The following is a 21,527-nucleotide window of genomic DNA, read 5'->3' as shown; positions in this document are numbered from 1 at the left end:
TTTTAGCCCACATAGATATCTGGAAACTGAATAAATGGATAAATAAAGTTACGGGCTAAGCTTTACAAAACATTCCTCAAAGTAGAAGAAAAAATAATTAGAAGACCCGTATAGGAACTATGTATGCTTGTTTAAAATGTATGGTCTGCCAAATTCGAAAACAAAAAAGAGATTTTGATAAGCTTTATAGTAAAAACATATACACAAGTAAATATGGCAGTTAGTTTTTTTTTTTAAGCTATTAGAAACCTTACAGAGGAAGCAGGGAGGTAAATGTACCAGGAATTAAGAACAAACTTATTAATCTTATTGGGTGCTGAATTGAACTTTGAGCTCCCTAGTAGCCCAAGCAAAAAGAGGAGGATATCAGAAGGGACTGTAGAATTATCACTGGCTCAAAAGGAAGGCAGGGCCTAATTAGTAGCATAAATAAGCTGCTTAAAAAAAAAAAATAAGCTGCTTATACAGATAAAAAGATGGGGACAAGTTAGTCAAGGAAGAATTATATGATTGCGTCAACAATTGGGGCCTTTTCAGACAGTAACACTATCTACAGATCATTTATCTCTCCTGGGCCGCCAGGCCCCCATGTTAAAATCAAGATTCCACATGAGCTGTCTATCCATCCCCTAGAATAAAAGATAAGCATTTTCTCTATTTAAATATCTTTTTTTTTTCCTGAAGAAATACAGAATGTATCTTGTGGAACTGTAAAGCCACTTGGACGTGGATGACTTTTGGTTGTTTTCTGTGAATCATCCATGTTGACTTGCTTCTGATCATGGCACATTAGCTCAGCACCCCCGTGAAGCTGGCATCAATCTGCCCGTCCCTGGCTGTGTAGTGCTAAACCATGTCATGCTCATTAAGGAACCAGAGATAAATGATGTGTGAGTCTGCTGACCACACCTGCTTTTGTGTCTTGGATCTCTGCTAAAGGAGGATCAAGTTCCTTGCCTGGGCAAGGTGGAATTTGAGCAACTGCCACCTTCCTCTGAGAGGAGCAGGTGGGGTGACTCCATACTTCATGCAGGTACTTCATGGGGTGTAGCCCAGCTAGCTCAGGGAAACACTGGCAGAGGAAGACCCAAGTGCAAGGATCCTGTCTCACGGAGGAAAGAAGTCAACAACAAGGTCAGTTCTTCTGAAGGTAAATAAGTAAATAACAACAACAACAAAAGCTACCTAACTGATAGATCTTGTGTACTTCTTGCTTAAATAATATATACTGTGTCAACCATCATTAAACTGTCTCTCAACTTCAATTTCACCCTTCATCGCCTGTTCGTGAAAATTAAGATGATTCCTTTAAGTATTTTTTCTTCGCTGGCTGGTGCCACATTCATTTGTCAGTTGAGGGCATTGGAGAATGGTGCTTGTGCCGTGCAGTGCCTTTGCTGCGACACCTCCCTGAGAACAGCCTTCCTGGCACACTATCAGGTGGGTTTCCAGCAGGTTTTCCAGGGAAGCACCACAGAAGCCACTCCCTAAGCCTGGCAAGGACCCTGGGGTGGGAAGCTGGGTCAAATCTTGTCCTTGGCAAACAAGGGGACGTCATGAATCTCATCTAAATTGTATGGGAAGGGGGATCTTGGCAGAAAGTCATTTCTGGGAACACAAAAAGCAGGGGTTTTTCCAGTCTTCAGTCTTCACTGTTTTCCAGGATCACAGGCTTGGATAAAGTTTGACTACCACTTTTATTTTTGATGTTCTCTTGGATTTTACCACACAAGGAGAGAGAGAGAGAGAGAGAGAAGGGTCAGTAGACTGGTGCTGACCTTACCCTGTCCTGATTTCTCAGGCCCTGCTGTGGCTGCTGATCACCACCGGCTTCACATTCAAACTCATTGGGACAGTCTCACTGGTTTATAAGCCCGAGGCTCACACCCTCCCTCCCATCTCTTCCTTTGCAACTCCATAGCCCATATTTTAATTTTGCAGCACCTTCTGATTAGGCTTTGCAGAGGGGAGCCAAGGGAGCACTGCAGGGTGAGAGGGGGCAAAGGCAAAGCACCAGTCGCTTGCCGTACTCATCAGCATGGCCCTTGGGCACGCTGGAGCTACCATTTCAATGTTACTCAGAGTCCTCCTGTGTTCTGCAACACCTATATAACCAGTTCCCTCTGTGACATTCTTTCTGAGCTCCCGGGTTCCCCTCTTCCTGATGATCCTAACTGATCTGGACAGTTAAGTTGTTGTTAAATGCAATGTAAGGCCCTTATTTCATTCTCTCATTCCAGAGAGGTTAATCCCACAGGCTACTAGTCAGCCTTGGCTGGTCAGGAGCCCTCCTGGGTTGAACCAGCTATGGTTACAAGACCATGTGGACCAGGAGGGGAATTCTCTGGGCACAGTGCTACAAGAGGCTGGTAGGGTAGGTGCCCAGGGCCCCACAGCCTCCTTGGCACAAAACTGAGGTTCCCCAAGGACCAAGGGGATCCCATGTGGGAGCCTCTGGAGACAGGTTTGAACAACTGGACAGATAGTGTTCCATTAACCAGACTAGGGTACCCAGAAGGAAGAGCAGGGAGCAGATATGAGGAGGCCCACTTGGGACTGCTGAACCGTTGGTACTGGGTAGATATTTCCAGTACATGGTTAGAAATATCGATCCAGTGCTTAGACGAGAGATGAAGGCCACAGTAAAAATATGGCACCATGGGCATGTGGCTGAAGTGAAAAGTGGAGGTGAGCACACACAGGAGGACCAAGGAGGGGAAGGAGAAGGAAAGCTGAGGATGGAACACTGCTGACACCACTTCAACGGATTAAGGAAGCTGGTCCAACACAGAAGGGGGAGTAGAAGGGGAAGTAGGTGGAGAGGGAAGAGAAAAACAACTATCTTTTGGAGTATGCTGAGGATAAGTAAAATAATAATATAACAACATAATGCATCCACATGGTGCCTCACACATAGCATGTTAACCTCATTACATGAAGAAACACACAGGTCCAAGGCCCAGGAAAAGCAGGGGCTCCACTCATTCATATTGACAGTAGAGCGTCAGGAAGACCTCAGTGGACATGAGAATGGAATAAGCCACTTAGCAGATGGGTCATAGTCCTGTCATCCAAAAGGAGAGATGGTAATCTGTCCATAGGAAGACATCAGAAAAACTATAAGGTCAACAACTTATCTAATGCTAGAGATTATTTTTATGGTTGGTCTGTCATTACTTTTGCTTATGAACACCAGGCACCTCTTAAGGTCATTTGTCACACTTAAGTATAAAAAATCTCATATATTTACCCAAATGATAGATTTCTAAAAGAGATGGGAAGCTACTCAAATCAACCATCTCTGTGAATATCCCACTATACTTCGGAACACTCTTAAAAACCTCTCAGGTATTTCCTGGACAGCCTCAAGTGACTTACTAAATTCTTACCTCTCTCACAACCCACTTTGACACTGGGTAAACCTTACATTTGTTCAGAAATTTGCACAGAATTAATGCTAGTCATCAAGACAGTCATCCTAAACCGCATGATTAAGACACGCAGCCACATACAACTGACAGTGATCACTTAGCAGCATCTGCTGGTGGAATCATAAACACTTGGATTTGAAAAGGAAATTATCTTACTTATGACAAACTGCCTATATATTTACTAGGAAAAGTCTAGCACCTCAGAAAGATTTTATTATTTTTTGTTGTTGAATGAGGAGGGAAAAAAGAGAGAAAAATGGTTCATGTTTAAATGGATGGTTCTTAAGATGTTAGCATTTGAAAAATCAATATACCAAGGTGCACTGTGAGTTGTGTGCAAACACGTGTGAACTGGAGCCCACAGGAGGACTAGCAAGACAGGGACTTCCTTTCTGTTATTGTGCTATTCTCTGTATTTTCAAAAGATATATTAGACACTGATTTTTTCCCTTGGAAGACACAGTATTTTATTTGCATCTGCTACTCAAGAACAACAAAACATCTTCTGTGGCAGAAAATTTTTTAAGAATAAAGATTTTATTTATTTATTCATGAGAGACACAGAGAGAGGCAGAGACACAGGCAGAGGAAGAAGCAGGCTCCCTCTGGGGAGCTGATGCAGAACACCATCTGGGGACCCCGGGGTCATGCCCTGAGCCAAAAGCAGGTGCTCAACCACTGAGCTACCCAGGTGTTCCATATGGTGGAAGTTTTGATGTGGAGTTCCATGGGAAATCTTGATCAAACTCAGGCTGTGCAATGGGATAACATGGGTGTGAGGTAATGTCTGCATTCCAATAATATTCTCCACTCATGTCACATTCATGTATCATTTTTTCTTACAGAATAACCTTTAAAACATTTTTAAAAAGGAAATAGGCTCTTAGCAAATAAAGAAACAGCTAAGTATTAGAGTGATACAGTGCCATATGAACTATGAATCCACTAAATTCCTGTAAACACAATTTCTAACCAGTAAAAAACAGCCTTTACTATGATCATATTAGAGAATAGGAGGTCTTGGGAGGTGCTTTAAATAATTTCCCATCTAGGGGCATCTGGGTGGCTCAGTAGGTGGAGCGCCTGCCTTCACTCAGGTCCTGATCTCAGGGTCCTGGGATTGAGCCCAGTGTCAGCTCTGTGCTCAGCAGGAGCCTGATTCTCCTTCTCCCTCCACCCCTCCCCCTGCTCCTGTGTGCTCTCTCAAATAAATAAAATCTTTTTAAAAATTTATCATCTACTGGTATTCCTGAAATCCCATCACTCAAACTTGTTCAAGTCTTGAAGATTTTTTCGTTCTTAAAGCATCTTTTTAAAGCTAGCATTTCTCTCTATCTGGGGTAAGACCTTGAAACACTGAAATTAACAACTCTGCCATAAGAAACCGGAACAAATAACTGAGGAATCCAGGGTCAAGCCCTGGAGAATGCTAGCAGGTGCTGGCAAGGGGAGGCAAGCTGCCCTCCCTCCTTTGGTGTCTAGCCTGAGGACACTATAACTGCTTTCCAGATGCCCAAAAAGAAATCCTCTTCAGGTCACTGCTTCCTGGAGACATTCTTTCTTTGGACAAGACTGTTGGTATGACTGTCAGGGACAAGTTTTGTGGACAAACAGCTACACTGCTAACTGGAAAGACTTGGAAATGCCTGGTTTCCTTAACCTGGAGTACAGGGCAATACAGCAGGAGACAAGGGCGGTCAGTAACAGGCACCCACCTGCTGCCTGAGTCACATAGGAGCACAGACATTAGAGCAGAGTCTGAAAACTACTAAGTGCTTTAAAAGCAGCTGAGAGGGCACCAGACTCGGCAACTGCTTAAGCCAATGCTACTGAAATGTCTGGGACCGAAACTTTCTCATTTTTCTATTTTACCTGATTCAAGTCAGGGAGTTTAGGGGAGGTGATAGTGGATGTAACTCTGAGAAGGCCGGCATCATCCAGCACTGCCTGGGTGGGTGCAGGGAAGGGGACTCTCCCTGGTTGTGGGCTCCATTTAACAAGCGCATCTGGCTCTCACAGTAGTAAGCTTAGCCTTTGTCGGCAACAAAGGTGACATTCTGGCTTCCAGCTGCCTATTTTACTTTTCAATTTCTTTCAGAACTCTGGTGAGGAAACTGGGAGCTATTTATTAGCCCCTGGAAAACTTTAACTGGTCAGGAACGCTGAGAAATAACAGAGAATGGATTACGTGGACCAAAGGAACTCATGGTGAGGTTCTGTGGGACCAGGTGCATGGACCCCAGAATGTGGCACTTCCCCTCCTTCTCTTCTCTCTTACCACTTGCTAGAGTATTGCAGGAAGTGCACAAGTAGATGTACAGCCTAACAAATTTTCATGAAACCCATGTAACCAACACCAAGATCGAGAAATGTTCCAGGACCCCAGAGTGTCCCTTCAAGCCCCCTCCAGTTACCACTTCTTGCCTGGAATGACCGTGACTCAGACTTCTAGCTGCACAGATGTGATATGGGTGGGTGTTGGGGCGTGGTGTCCTGTGGGGTATTTCTGGCTGTGCACTTGACTTTACACTTCTAGACTTGGAAGAATCTAAGGTTTACAGCACCTGCTGCTTTGACCTTGTGGGCAACAGCTACTTGGAGCTAAGAGAAGCAGGAATTTAAGTAAAGGTCAGAAGTCTCAATTGTATCTCATTGGGCTAAAATCAAAGACTCAAAAAACAAGCAAACAAACAAAAAACAAAAAGCACAGCTGAGTTCCTTCTGGAGGCTCCAGCGGAGAATCGTTCCTCACTTTCTCCAGCTTCTGGAGGCCTGGGCGTTCCCTGGCTGTGGCCCCTTCCTCCATCATCAGAGCCAGCAGGGGTGTGTCCCTCGGATCCACTCTCTGCCTACAACCAGGAAAGGCTCTCGGCTCTAAGTAACTGAGTGATCAGACAGGGCCACTGGTACAATGCAGGCCCTCGGTCTCTTATGGCAGAAGAGGGGACAGCTTCCCAGGTTCAGGACATCAGGGCACAGACATTTTCAGTGGTGGGGAGAGGGAAGCGCCATCCTACCTACCCCAGGGGGAGTACTGAAAGAATGCCCGCCTCTTTAAATGTCTGGTACGAGTCTTAGGTGAAGCTATCTTGGCCTAAACTTTATGAGGATTTTAATTATGGATTATCTGTTATTATGAGACTTCCTATTAATTTTTGTAAGTTATTTTTAAAATGAATTTATCATTTCTTCTGTATTTTCACATTTATTTATGACATTTTAATGTTTAACAGGATCTGTATAGTGACACTTTTTTTTCATTCCCATTGTTCCTGCCTCTTTAGAGTTTTAAGAAGAAAAATCAGGCTTAGTTGAGGTCCGTGGAGTTTTCCCACCACTCCGAGAGGTTTCCCTGTGTGCCTTTGAAGTCAGTCTGCTCCCTCCCCTTCACCAAGCCCAGGAACCACAGCTCAGTTCTGTCCTGATAGTTTTGCTCTGACAAAAATGTCACATAAATGGAGTCACACAGACATCTGAGTCTGGCTTAGCATAATACTTTTAGGTTTATTCACGTGTCTACATGTATCAGTGTGCTCCTTTTCATCGTACGATGAACCACAACTTGTTTATGCATTTACCAGTTGATGGACATTTGGGTTGTTATATGAGTTTGGCAGATTATGGGAAAAGCTGCTATGAACATTTCAGGATAGGTCTTTGTATGGATAAATGTTTTCATGTATCTTGAATACATTTTTTAGGACTGGAATTGCTGGCTTGTACGATATGGCAGGCAGACCTCAATCTGGGAGGGAGACATGCCGTCCCCCTACCGCCCCAGACCTCAATCCCTGTGAATGTTAGGTTACATGGCAAAGGGAAAACCTCAGGTTGCTAGCCAGCAGACAGATGTTGCTAGACAGCAGACCCATGCTGTCACTAGGGTCTCTGAAAGCTGAAGAGAGAGGAAGAAGAAAAGGTCACACTGAGGCCCTGTGAGGATTCAACTCACCACTGCTGACTCTGAAGACGGAGGAAGCTTCATGAACCAAGGAACATGGGCAGCTTCCAGAAGCAGGAAAAGGAAGAGGGTTCTCCGCTAGGGCTTCCAGGAATACAGCCCTGGCCACACCTTGATTTTAGCCCTGTGAGATCCATATCAGCTTTCTGTCCTCCTAAACTGTGGTTTTTAAGCCACTAAGTTTGTGGCAATTTGTTACAGTAGCTGCAGAAAACTAACACATATGGTGAGGGAACGGGAAACCACAGACATGCCACAATGGCTGAACATTATGCATTCCCACCAGCAATGCTCTTCACAATCTCTCTCCCTCTCTCTCTCTTTTTTGTAATGTCAGATTTGTTGTTTTTAATTTTAGCCATTCTATGCCTCTTTCTTTTCTTCTTGGTCATTCTTCCCATGGTATATCAATTTTAATAATCTTTAAAAAATATAAGAACTTTTGATTTTTTTTCCTACTTTATTAATTCCTGTTTTCATCTTTATTGTTTTGTTTTGGGTTGAATTTACAATTTTTTTCCCAACTTCTTGAGATGAATTTAAACAACACTGGTTTTCAGTCTTCTTCCTCTGCTAATACTAGCATTCAAGATTATGAATTGTGACTCTAAGAGTGGCATTAGCTGCTTCTCACAAGTTACGATGTATGGTATTTTCATTATCATTCAGCTCAAAATATTTTTCTAATTTCCTTTTTTACTTCCTCTCTGACCCATGAGGGACTTAGAAGTATATTTTTTAGTTTCCAAACAGGAGAATTTCTGTTATTACTGATTTCTGTCTTAATTATATTATGATCAGGGAACACAGTCTACATGATATAATTCCTTTAGAAGGTACTCAGGCTCACTTTGTAGTCGAATGTCCTAGTAAGTTTTCATAAATGTTCCCTGTGAGCCTGAAAGCAGTGTGTGTTCTGTGATTTCGTGTGCACTGCTCTGTAATTGTTCACCAGGCCAATGTGCTTGAATGTTTTCTTCAAGGCTCCCATAGCTGTACCAATATTGGCCCACTTAGTCTGTCATATACAAGAGGTGTCTGAAAATCTCTCAGAGTATGGATTTGCATACTTTTCCATGTATTCTCATAATTTCTGCTTAAATATGCTAAAGTTGTTATGTATGTACAAATTTGGAGTTGTTACATATCCTTGTATTTGAAGTATCTATCTCCATTTCTAACAATGCCTTTGCCTTAGAGTTTTTTTTAATATATAGAAAATACAGCTATACATTAGCTTTTGGTTAGAGTCTACATGATGTATCTTTTTCTATCTTTTGTCTATGAAGACAGAGAAAGTGTCAGACCAGTAAGATGGTTATAGCTGATTTTTTAAAGACTTTTATCTTTAAAAAAAATTACAGCATGTAATCTATGTAATTACTTATTTATTTGGATCTAAATCTACCCATATTACTAAATGCTTCCTGATTGTCATATCTGCTTTATTTCCTTTGTTTTCTTTTGGATGAGCATATTTTGGACTAGTAGTGTTCCTTCTACTGGCTTCAGAGTCAGACACCTTAACACGTCTGTGTGCACTCCAAGCCTCATGTTACCAGGCTAACTGGGACTCTCAGTTAACACAAGAACCTGAGATTACACGATTTACCCCTCCCCAATTTATATGCCACTCTAGTTTTGTATTTTAGTTCTCTCTATATTTCCATCTCCACAAGACATTGTTTTGCAGTCACTATCCATTTAGATTTAACCATATGGTTACCACTTCCATTACCATATATACCTTTCTGCATCTGTATTTTTTTAAACACTACTTATCTATTCTACTACACACTTATTAATAACTGCTTGTCTGGACTGCAGTCTTTCCCTGAGTCAGCCAGCCTGGGTCAGCTCTAGCTCCACCAGTACATCTTTCCTGCAAACCCTGGAGGAGTATTATGTGAGGCCAACTCTTTTCATGGCTCCTACTGCCAGTGACATTGGGTTTATAAAGCTCTTTCACATAGACTATGATTTCAGCTTCAGAACAACACAAAGGGAAAAAAGTGCATTATGGGGGCAAATCCTTTTTTTAAATGATTTTATTTATTTGAGAGAGAGAGAGAGAGAGCAAGTGCAAGAGAAAGAGAGAGCAAGCATGGGAGGAGGCAGAGGGAAGGTTCTCTCTCCCACTGAGCAGAGAACCTGATATGGGGCTTGGTCCCAGGACCCCATGATCACGACCTGGGCTTAAGAGAGATGCCTAACTGACTGAGCCACCCAGGTGCCCCTATCCCATACCTAATTCTAAAATCTCATCCTTATTTATGCCCCACAGTGCCCCTATACTCTCTACTCATAGTTAGAGATTCTCTGGATTACCTGGATTTTATCAAAAATTGCTATTTCTTGTAACCTGGATTGCTCCATTCATGTATCTGAAATACTGCTTCCAATCTTTTAAGACCCAGTCACTTCCCAGGATGCTTTCTTGTGCTGTGTGGGTGGAGGCTGAAGCCTTTCTGAGAGCTCTATACATAAATCTACTCTCTTGTTACCACTCTGGTTGCTCCATGAGGGCATGGCTAGCCTTAACCATGTGTATCTCTATTTCCTAGCCCAGTAGGAAAATGGAGCCAATATTGAGTTCATCCTCAAAAAAGGGATAATAATTAAAAAAAAAAAAAGGGATAATAGTCCCTGTAACGCATTTTGCCCCTTTGTGTTCTGAAGCTGAAATCATAGTCTATGTAAAAGAGCTCTTAAAATCAGATAAGTATGTAGAGATTAATGGTTGGTAGTGCGACATAGTTGTTTCACATGCTTTATGAAAAAAAATCTAAATTAAATATGTCTAGATTTTGTTCCCAAGAAATTTATTAATTCCTGGATCATAATTACTTTGTAAACTTGTGCCTGAATAGTGAAGAATAAATCAGTTTTGTAAGGAGAATGTGAATGTTATACTTGTTCTAGAAATTTTTTTCTTTGCAGGATAACTCTTTTAAAATAAAATCTTACATGAAATCCCAAAAATATTAAGTAAATTAAAGATTCATGTTGTGACTGTGACTGAAGCACATGTGGTGAGTGTCTCTCACAGCAGAGTCACTAGTAGTACAAAATGATTACCCTTCTGGTAGGTTCAGAGTCATGTCTTCAACTAGAGAACTGAATAACTTTGTTTTAACATGCCAACAACCAATCTGGCATTTAAAAGTAACTTTATTAAAGTTGAGGATAGTTGTTGATACACAGTTTGATATAATAAATCTACAGATAACCACCACTCACATCACATAATTGAGCTTCTGAGATGACACTCTCCTCGGCTAACGCTCAGCGCTGTGGCAGTGGCTGGGCTCTGTACGACAGGCTACCTGCTCTCATGGACTCACGGGCTCTCCTCCTCCCACTTTCCAGAACTTGGACATTACTGATCCTGAGAAGAAAGTTCAGAGCTTTTTCTGTGATACTTATAACTTACTTTACTAAAGTTTTAAAAGGCTAGGAGACATTCGTGAATTTCAAGTGTAAAGCTGGAATTTAAAGTGTTTGTCCAGATAAATTGTACTATGAAATGAAAGGTTTTATTTGCAACTTATACAACTTCATAAAAAACTACACTGCTCAGAATCTGACATAGGCTAAGTGAAACATTTTATTTTCTGAAAAATACTGGCAATATATACCTGTCTTAAAATAGTTCAAACACATGATTAAATGAACTAATTTTGATAGAATGTTTAAGATGACAGTTTGTAAAAAGAAAAGTAATTTAACCACATATTAGTAAATATATTTTATTTGTCAAAAGTAAATGCCAAGTTTATTTAGGATATTCAAGTACAAAAAATGAAAAATTATATACCTATGTTAAGAAAAAGTTAGAAGGCATTAAATTGTTATAAGAATACTACAAAGGCACTGAATTCAACTATAACTTAATATATGAATTATCTAAGTTTTAATATCTTTAATGTTCAGTTGCTCACAGTTATTTTCTTAAGAAATATTTTTAATAAGATGTTCAACCTTATGATTTTTCCCCTGGAAGACAGAGTTTTAAACAACAAGTGTGTAAAACATCCTAATGAAATAGAGTGGGAATATCCCAGGCTCAAAGGTACTCAACACTAAAAAAGGGATGTATTATCCAGAAGCTTTTACTTTTAAACACATCTTTTTTTCATCACAATACATCTACCACAAAAAGGCACTTCATTGTGCCTTATTGAATGCCTCAATGAAGTGCCTTATTGTGCCAATTTTACACAATTTGATAAAAAAAAAGTTTAGGATTGTGTTACCAACTGGATAATGATATCAAAAATTTAAAAAGTTTCATGAAACTATTAAGAGGTTAGAGCTTCAGATACACAGTACATTTTAAAACATATTCCCCAAATTTTACTTTAGTATGTACAAAAAAGGAGTTCATCTTGGAATATAAATGCAATCAGATAGCCATAAAATGAATGACTTCTGTATTTTCAATGGCACTGACACTTTGCTCTGTGGTACAATGCATATAAGTAATAATAACTGGGCAGCAGGAAAACAATCTAGATTCATCGCAAACCAGCAACTTGGAAACTTCTAACAACAGTGAATATAAAAGTGGTATCATCCACTGTGGCTTATGTATTAACCTTATACTTAAAAATATTTTTCCATAAATGGCAGTAACTACAGCCATTTGCCAGATATAGAATAAGTGATACAGCAAATAAAAACAGCAAGAAAATCAAAGCATACTTCTAACATTTTAATAACTTTTGCTTGTGATGACCTTCTGTGATCTGGAACCTTTGTTTTACATAAAATTGGAGCTGGAAAGAGAAGAAAAAAACCTTTTGATTGGTACAATAAAGAAACTATATAGGAAATAAAAATTGCTAGAATCATTAGTTTTATAAAGCTTTTTTTTTTTTTTTTAGTTTTATAAAGCTTTTACAGAAAGAGTAAGTATATATCTAATATATAAAAGAATCTTTGGAAAATAAAAAACCATCAAACCCTATTTTCTTGTGTATGAATTTCTGAGCTCTCAATAAAACTATGGGCTTGGACCTGACTTTATAAACGAGCATATGCTAATAATGGTCATGTTAAATGGAGTCAGGTGACCATTTTTACAAAGCAAATGTAAACTGTCTTTCACATATGGAATAAACTTGAGGAATCCAATTTTAGTTAACACTGGATTAGGAGGAAAAGATAAGAATAGGTAAAAGGTCCCTCAGCTTTATAATTCAAAGCCTATCTTAAGGCAGTAATAAATTTTATTTATAGTTTATCTTTTAAAATTCAATGACTGAGTAAAACATAGCTATTAATAGTCATATTCATTCTTTTGACTAGTGGCTTGCCCACTACATAGCAAGCGCTTTTGTAGGCTCTGGAGATAGATGCATCAATGAACAAAACAAAGATTGTAGAACTTATATTGAAAGATCATACATGAGAATTTATTCCTTCTTTCTTCCCCCAAACTATAAAATCCACAGGTCAGCTAAATCCACCAGAACCTTGTGGATTTACTTCTCCACAGTTCAAAAATGGAAAGCCATCATGAACCAATATTATGTTTTCCTAATTATTTTGAAGTTAAATTATAGTATTCTGAAAATTTGAAGGGTTTGAAGGAAGATGTAATGATAAAACTGAACCAGAAATATTGCAGTGTGAGGAACAAAAGGAGAAGTGGATGCTGCCAAAGCAGAGATAGTTGGAGTAAACTAAGGCAGAGCCACCAAGAAGCACTGTCAACTGAACAAGTCAGTGATAAAGTTCAAGGACGGTCAAATAGGCAAAATGACAAGGACACTCTGAGTGGGAGAGATAAAGGACAGAAAGTATAGAAAAGGAAAAATAAAACTTATTTTCTAAAAATTTGGTAACTTTGATTTTTAACACATACCCCAAACCCTCAAGCCTCGAGATTATCATCCATATGCTACTCATGGCCGCCCCATTGTACCGAGGCCCTCTCTACCTTCCTCTGCATCTTTACGTCCACCATTGGTTTCACAAGCTCTGACATCAAAGCACAGGAGTTCGAATCGATAGCCTGGTTCCCTTATTAAAATAAAAATTCTCACAAAATTATCATCAGTAGAATTTATTTAAATAAAAGTAAACCTAAAAATTTGTTTTTTTTATCAGATATTATTTTACTTCTAAGATTCCCCAACAAAGTATATAGCTTCTATTTAGACAAGAAATTCAACCATAGCTAATGGCAGGTCTGCAGTTACTAGTTATGCACTAGAAACAGGCTGGACAATGAAATAAGAGCAGTCATTTTTCCTCTCAGGTAACTGACCCTTATTAAATTATGATGTATTTAGTTCATTCATTTATTTGCTCATTTGGCAAATATTCACTGAGCACCTAGTATGTGCCCAGTGTTGTTCTAGATGCTGGGGAAACAGCAGTGAACAAGAGGGACAGGTCTCTGTTCTTAAGGAGCTGACATTTTAGTTGCAAGCAGCTGATAATAAACAAGGAAATAGACTGTTATAAGCACAAGATCAAACAGGGCAACAAGACAGACGGTAATGGGGAGGGGGCCACCAAAGTGGGGGCTTTGGGGGTAGCTTACTTTTTACGGTCCTTGTCTTTCCTCAGGTTGCTGCCTGATGCCATGTAGGACTGGCTTTGGTATATCTCTGAAGTAGCTTTCTTCTTTGAGAAAGCAATTATTTCTTCTTCCAAGAGTCGTCTCTTCTCTTCAAGCTTCATTCTCTCTTCTTGGTGAACTCTTTTAAGGTGCTCAAACTTGGCCTGTAGCTGTGAAACAAAGGTGCAATTCCCATCAACGACACAGTGTGGCAGCACATGCACAGGAACGTTCTCCAGTTTAACAACCATTGCTAAGGCTAACCTACACAGTAATCTACAAATTATCTGGATGTTGCAAAAGTTCATGCTTAAAGTAAAAATGTACATATGAAATTGCCTTGGTAACGAGTTCCCACGCAAAAAGATGCATGAATAACAACAACAAAACAAACTATAGCCTCTAAAAATCTCCTTTTAAAACAATGGACCTTTTCTTAGTTTTTATTTTCTTGCTCCATATTTTCCTCACAAAGCCTCTTCAAATAAACTTTCTAAAATCCATGCTCAATAAAAGTGAGGGACACAAATACAAAATCAAGTTATCAAAAAAACACCTTATTGAAACCTAAACACATTCACCTTCTTGAAACCTAAACTAAATCAAGAAATCCTAAGTTAAATTTTATTCATAAAAATACTCACTGTAGTAGAATTTCACCATAGCCTGTGTCTAATGAAGTCAAAAAATAAATTTATGCTAAGTACACTCAATGCAGCCATTAAAATGAGTTTGTAAGAGGGTTTTTTTTTTTTTGTAAAAGGTTATAACACTATAAGATGAAATTTCCCTTTGTTGTTTGTTGTTTATTAGGGAAATAAATCTAGAGATTTGAGCAGATTCCACATGAATCAGCTGCAAGCCTTGCCTGCCAAGAACACAAACACAGCATCCAGAATCTAGATCAAAAAAGGCAACTTCTAAAATTCTCTAGTCTAGTCAGATTAACTTTAGTATTTTCAGTTCTGTGCAGCATTCATATAAAAAAAATAGGACTTGGTTTCTAGAAAATATGGCATAAAATAATTGAAGAAATACTTTGCTAAAAATTAGAGGTTGAGGGTAGAAAGTGAAGAGCTAAACTCCATCCTAATAAAAGTTAATGGTTTCAAATATGGAAGAGGTTGTCTTGTGTGCTAGTAAAGCTTGACAGATGAATTGAAATGGAGACAGAAAAGAATTGAAACAGATTAAGTAAGACCCTTCTACCCTAAGATTCTTTTATTCCTGAGGATGGAATTTCAGAGAAGTATCAGTTCCTTAGTATTTATTTCAATAATTCCTGCTTTTAAAAAAAGCTATGTAAGTGAGTGTGTATGTATGTAAAGGGTGGGGTTCATCTAGCCGTCATTCAAATCAGTGGTATAAATAAAAGGAGTCACAACTCTCTGAGTCTGTGTGCATCTCCTACAAATGTGGGAGAGGAACTGAGTAAACCCAGGAAAGACAGGATCTAGGAGTGAATTTATATGATGTGAATGAAGACATCTCTGATTACTTAAATGGAGGCTGCATACTCTATGTGCATAGTTAAATACCTTGAAAGGTTATAGGGTACTTTATATGTCATTCATGAGGTTGGCTAAAAATTGCAGAAATACTATAAAGAGAAAAATATTTTAAAAGGGGAGGCAAGGGGCGCCTGGGTGGCTCAGTGGGTTAAGCATCTGCCTTTGGCTCAGTTCATGATCCTGGGGTCTTGATCTCCTGATGCAGCCCAGTGTTGGGCCCCCTGCTCAGCGAGAAGTCTGCTTCTGCCTCTGCCCCTCTACTCTGCTTGTGCTCTCTCTCACGTTCTTTCTTTCTCTCAAATAGATAAAATCTTTAAGAGGGGAAACAGGGGTAGGTGTGACTATTATTCACATTATGTGGAGTTCACATATACATACTTGTGGTTCCATGATTCAGTATAATAGGCATTTAATTCAAACATATTTTCAAATACTCTGAAGTAATGTTTACAAAAGATACAGCAGTGTGCCATATTGGTGATACTGTCTTAAGGGTGTGGTGAGAAGTTATCAACAGCACAGAGGTCTCCTATTTTTCCGACTTTGACTCTTAAGTATTTAATGATACTGACTTTACAGTATAAAACCTGGTCAAGAGGTACCTTGTAATATTAATAAAAGAGGTCCAGAATCTACTGCCTCGAATGCTATATAACTAATATGTTTAGAACTCTTGTGAGAACTTTGGTTGTTGATGCCTCAGGCTTACATTAACTACATTTTTTGTGCTTCACAAAAAAGCACTTAACCATAAAAAATAAAAGTCTACTACGGATCTGCTGACAAATAGTCTTTTTCTTTTTCTTTCAACCGTGTGGTCACTCTGAATTTTCTATATCCTTTTGAATAATACACATTTAAGAAAAATATTCTTATGTGGGATTTTAAAAATTAAAAACTCAACTATAAACCACTTCTACATCTTTTCTCAGTGAAGAAACTAAAAATCATGATACGTGAGAGATAAACTCTTAGTTTTACTCTACCATCTTAAAGATGAAATCTACTAATGAAAAAAATATCAGCAACCTTATTCCTTCTCTTCACAACTCCTTCCTCAATATTCATAGAGACAAACAGACAGAATACCCAAATGTGACATGAGAATTGCGACTGAATTCCAGTTCAAAAATGAAAAAAAAAATCACCAAATTAAAAACAAACAATAAAAGGCCATATTTGGACAAGTGGGAAACGTGAATGTGATCAGGCATTCCCATTAATTTTCTTAGATGTAATACTGATACAATGGTTATGGAGGAAAATGTGCCTAAGCTTCAGAGATGCACACTGCAGGGCCTAGGGATAAAGTGTCATCATGTCTACAACCAGTTTTCAGATGACCAGGGAAAAATATATATCCTCCCCTTGGATATGTACATACACATATATAAAATACAGAGGGCAAATTCCTTTCTGAGCTCATCCTTTTTGACCATCATCCTGAATGTGACCATTGACTTAAAAGCAGCCATTGTGGTTAGGTCTATAGAAAATAGCTTAACTCAAATAAAAGTAAAATTATGACTTGAAGAACTAGAAGCAAGCCAAAGGTCACCTGACCACCACACTCCTCTGGAAAGCCTGACTTCAAACTCAAAGTTACTTAATTACTTTCATAGTTAACCACTAGGTAGCAAGCATCAATCCCAACAATCTCCAGAACTCTCAAGAAAGGCTTTATTAAGCCACAGCTAAAACATTTCTGGTTTAAACTTAAGGCATTTATTTTTTTTTTTTAAGATTTTATTTATTTATTCATGAGAGACACAGAGAGAGGCAGAGACATATGCAGAGGGAGAAGCAGGTTCCCTGTGGGGAGCCCAATGTGGGACTTGATCACAGGGCCCTGGGATCAGGCCCTGAGCTGAAGTCAGATGTTCAACTGCTGAGCCACCCAGGAATCCCCTAAAATTAAGGCATTTAAAACCTAGTTCACCTAACTCTGGGAAACGAACAAGGGGTGGTAGAAAGGGAGGTGGGTGGGGGATGGGGTTGACTGGGTTACGGGCACTGAGGGGGGCACTTGATGGGATGAGCACTGGGTGTTATTCTATATGTTGGCAAATTGAACACCAATAAAAAATAAATTAAAAAAATAAAACCTAGTCCAATAAAACCTAGGTTAACTTAGTTAACCTAGTCCAACGTAAGTTGTTGGCGAACCACTTCAAATGGAAGAGTAACATTTGCCAAAACGTTGGCAAAAAGGCCAACGTTTTTATTTGAATTCAGATTTTTTAAAGTCTGTATGCAAAGACTGTATGTTAAAATAGCTACTTTTTAATGAACAAGTAGTCCCCAAAAGTATCTCAGCTAAATTCTTGAGATAAATCTCCCAAACAGGACACCTAAAAAACAAATGCAGATCACATTAAACCAGCGTACTTGCCTCTCTCTCAGCTTCTTTCAGTATGGCTTCTTTTTCCTTTACTCGCTGCACAAACATCTGCTTCATTTCTTCTTCCTTCCTCTGACGTTCACCATAAAATTCATGTCTTTTGGCTTCATAGGTCTCTTGAAGACTAAAAAGTTATTTGTGGTACTATCATGTTAAAAATGATGTAGGACACTTGCAAACACAAACTTCTCAGGATAAGCCTCAGTGTTAACTATAACACCCTCTTATACAGAGCAAACATGACATTTCCATAACACAACATTTCCTACAGCACAAGACATAAAAAGCCACCAGTGCTGTAGTGCTATAATAAATAAAGAGTACTAGATTTCTGAAATCTCTGCTTTATCAAGTCCTTCACAAGAAGTATTCTCACTTTACTCCAGATAAATTCTTTCAGCCTTGGTTAATTAGCATCACTGTGTCTGGAAACCTTTGAGGTCTTGAAGTCATCCTTGACTCTTCCCTTACCTTCTCTCTGTATTTGATCACCAAGGTCTGGGAGTTCAGTTTGTGACCCTGACATCATTTTATTTTTTATTTTATTTATTTTTTTAAAGATTTTATTTATTTATGCTTGAGAGACAGAGTGAGAGAGAGGCAGAGACACAGGCAGAGGGAGAGGCAGGCTCTGCTCCATGCAGGGAGCCTGACATGGGACTCGATCCCGGGTCTCCAGGATCCCACCTTGGGCTGAAGGCGGCACTAAACCACTGAGCCACCAGGGCTGCCCTTTCTTTTTTTCTTTTTTTTTTTTTTTAAAGATTTTACCCTGACATCATTTTAATCCAGTCTTCTGATTTCTACAGATATCCTGATACAGCCCAAAATCTTCATGATTTTCTGCCCTCACTACTACAATAATAACTTAAGTCATCTCTGGGCTTTTAGTTCCTCTCTCTCTCACTCTTACTTCTTGCCACTCCTAAGATTTTCTAAAATCCCCCACAGGTCTCATTATCTTTTTTCTACTGCATTAGTTATGTTCTACAAAATAAGGTCCCACCTCCTGTAAGAAGCAATTAAGAAACTTCACAATCTGGCCTAATTCTACCTTTCCAGATTCATCTCTTACCAAACATATCCAATCCTCCTAAGGTTTCAGCCATATCAACTTATTCAGTGTTCCTAAAACTACACATTTCATGTGTTAGCTTGTGTATCTCCTGCGCTTCCAAAGCCACTGCCCACATGCCAACCCTCATTCTAACCAGCTGATCCTCTAATTCAAATGCAACTTCCTCTATAAAGCCTTCTCTGGTCTCCCCAGTTGGAAATAACTATGCCTTCTAAGTACTTTCGTGGCACTTTGTACCTCTTCTTTGGCATTTATATCCTACTTGTCTTACTCTTCTAATAGATCATTATCTTTGTAACCCAACTATCCAACAAAGCTCGCTAGCTTTTCAGGCTCTTCATAAATGTTTATTTAATGACAGAAATTCCCAGGAAATAGAGTCAGATTTAACCAAGCAGAGCAAGTACTGTCCTCAAGCACTGTGTCTAGCTGCCCTTTCTTATTTATTGCATTTCAGAGGTATAACAGATCTTATTCGGCAGAATTACCAAGCCCTTCCATTTCATCTTACTATGAGAGTATCCCAAAGATTTAACAAGAAACACAAATGTACCTTCCAGCTGTGTTGCAGTTAGGAATTTCTACTGCTTACAAAAGTACTTTATATCAAAATAGATACAAATGTGATGAATTAAGGAATTTTACAGTCTTAAATATTACAACTGGAGAAATAAACCTGGTAAGTAAAGAATTCTAGAAGTTCACGGAGAATTAGAGTAAGAAATGTGCAACAGCTATTACGGCTGATTGTGTAGGGTAGGTGTAGCAGGTTTTCTGAGGAGGAACAGATCCTAAACATTGTCTTAAGAGAAAAATGTACAAACTGCCATAGATAACCACATAAATGCCCTAAATCTCAAGGAAAAATTTCACTTTCCACCAGGCTTTGTTTTTCTGTGTTTGTTTTGGTCTTAAAGAAGCCTCTATATCTATCAGGCTTTTTTCATCATTTTCAGAAACCTCACTGCATTTTGCTGGTCCTAGAGTGGACCGAAAGTCTTTATAAACAAACTTGATTTAATTAAAGTTTTGAATTCATATCAAATGTAAGTTTAAAGAAGTTCTCATTATCTGTTTATGTAAGCACTTGAGTTGCTTAAGAGGAAAATAAATCTAACTGGCAAAGAAAAGACCTAACATTTGTTGAATAGCTGCTACCAGCAAGGTACTTTTCTGGAATTCTTTCTCTACCCAATTCCCATAGCATCCGTGAAGAACAAGCACTAACACTCTGTTTTACAGATAAGAAAACTAAAACTCAGAGAGGTAAAGTAATCAAAGTAACGTAGTTGATAAGTAAAAAGCTGGAATTTGAATCAGGTCAGATTTTTGTTTTATCAAAATAACCTTTTGATAAAAAGATTATTTTCCATCACGTCACATTGTTTTTCAACCTTGACAACCAAAAGTCAATTGTAAGTAAAGAAATGTTTAGAAGATGTGTAAGGGAATAATTTATATAGTTAGTGTCATAAAACTAACACAACAATTGTTTACAATCATGGATTTATTCATTAAATGAAAATGAAAAATAGTTTTCTTGCTATTTTAATATAAAATTCTTGCTTTTTCTAGTATAAAAGTATCTTGTTGTCATGAATATTCAATGAAACACATTACTATACTTGCAAATATCAGTGATTTAAAGCAAAGTTGAAAATTAAAGAGGAAGAAAAAAGTTCTCAGATGCTCACGTTCATCAAGAAAATCACTACAGTCCATTCACTCAGGACTTCTTTGTTTCGTATACAGTTCTAAAAAGTCTGTTGAACTGTTTCCATTTCTGCTGTAGACTAAATGTAGGAAGTTATTTATTTCTTGAGAGTTCCAAAGACACAAATTTTATTTTATTTTTATTTTTTAAAGATTTTATTTATTTATTCATGAGAGACAAGAGAGAGAAGCAGAGATATAGGCAGAGGGAGAAGCAGACTCCCTGCAGGGAGACTGATGTGGGACTGGATCCTGGGACTCCAAGATCATACCCTGAGCCCAAGGCAGATGCCCAACCGCTGAGCCACCCAGGCGTCCCTAATGACACAAATTTTATGACAGAATAAAATTATGTAAAAAATGTAAGCAACTCTAAAACACTACAAAAATCTTCCTTTCAAAACTATATAGGTCCCTCAACACTTCAAATGGCAGTGATTTTGTACTCAAATGTTAAAGATGCCTAACTTGTGGGAATGAGAATGGTTATGTTAATCTAAAATAACTTGAGGATTTAAGAACATTTATAAGCACTTCTGATCTAGCTTAAATAATTAAAGATCCATTAATTAAGACTAGAGGAGGGTATAATGCCATTTACTGGGACCTCATGACAAGCAAGTGAAAAGTGTTGAGAGATTAGGACACTAACTATGACTCAGCTTAACTGTTCACAATAAAATATAAGTGGAAAACAAGCTAAAGGTCTGACAATGAGAAGGACTGGGTAGTAAAAAGAAATAAAGGTCATCTTCACAGGTTCATATAACTTTTTAAAATTGATATAATATTGAGGGATAGATTTTACATGCCAACCAAATCATAGTGACTATTGTTAGGTATACCCCAAATTAAATGGAA

The 21,527-nt window shown here is 38.6% G+C and overlaps 1 protein-coding gene across 4 annotated transcripts in view; it reads right to left on the bottom strand.

Annotated features, from left to right (window-relative positions):
• Positions 1-10,545: 10,545 nt before the first annotated feature.
• The window catches only part of SEPTIN10 (septin 10), a 53,630-nt gene continuing 42,648 nt past the window's right edge, over positions 10,546-21,527 (bottom strand). For 2 of the 4 annotated variants that reach the window (XM_072742595.1, XM_072742596.1), the window contains exons 9-11: positions 17,867-17,999; positions 13,946-14,133; positions 10,546-10,780 (exon numbers count right to left, since the gene is read on the bottom strand). In XM_072742595.1, the coding sequence (XP_072598696.1) occupies positions 10,678-10,780; positions 13,946-14,133; positions 17,867-17,999 (424 nt within the window). In that variant the 3' untranslated portion in view covers positions 10,546-10,677. Of the gene's footprint in view, positions 10,781-11,127; positions 12,171-13,945; positions 14,134-17,866; positions 18,000-21,527 lie in introns of those variants that run through there. The other 2 variants (XM_072742597.1, XM_026010909.2) reach the window with 1 other exon arrangement.

This window comes from Vulpes vulpes, chromosome 16, assembly GCF_048418805.1.
Source record: "Vulpes vulpes isolate BD-2025 chromosome 16, VulVul3, whole genome shotgun sequence".
NCBI classification, from domain to species: Eukaryota; Metazoa; Chordata; class Mammalia; order Carnivora; family Canidae; genus Vulpes; species Vulpes vulpes.
This window is presented reverse-complemented; position numbering and strand designations above follow the sequence as displayed.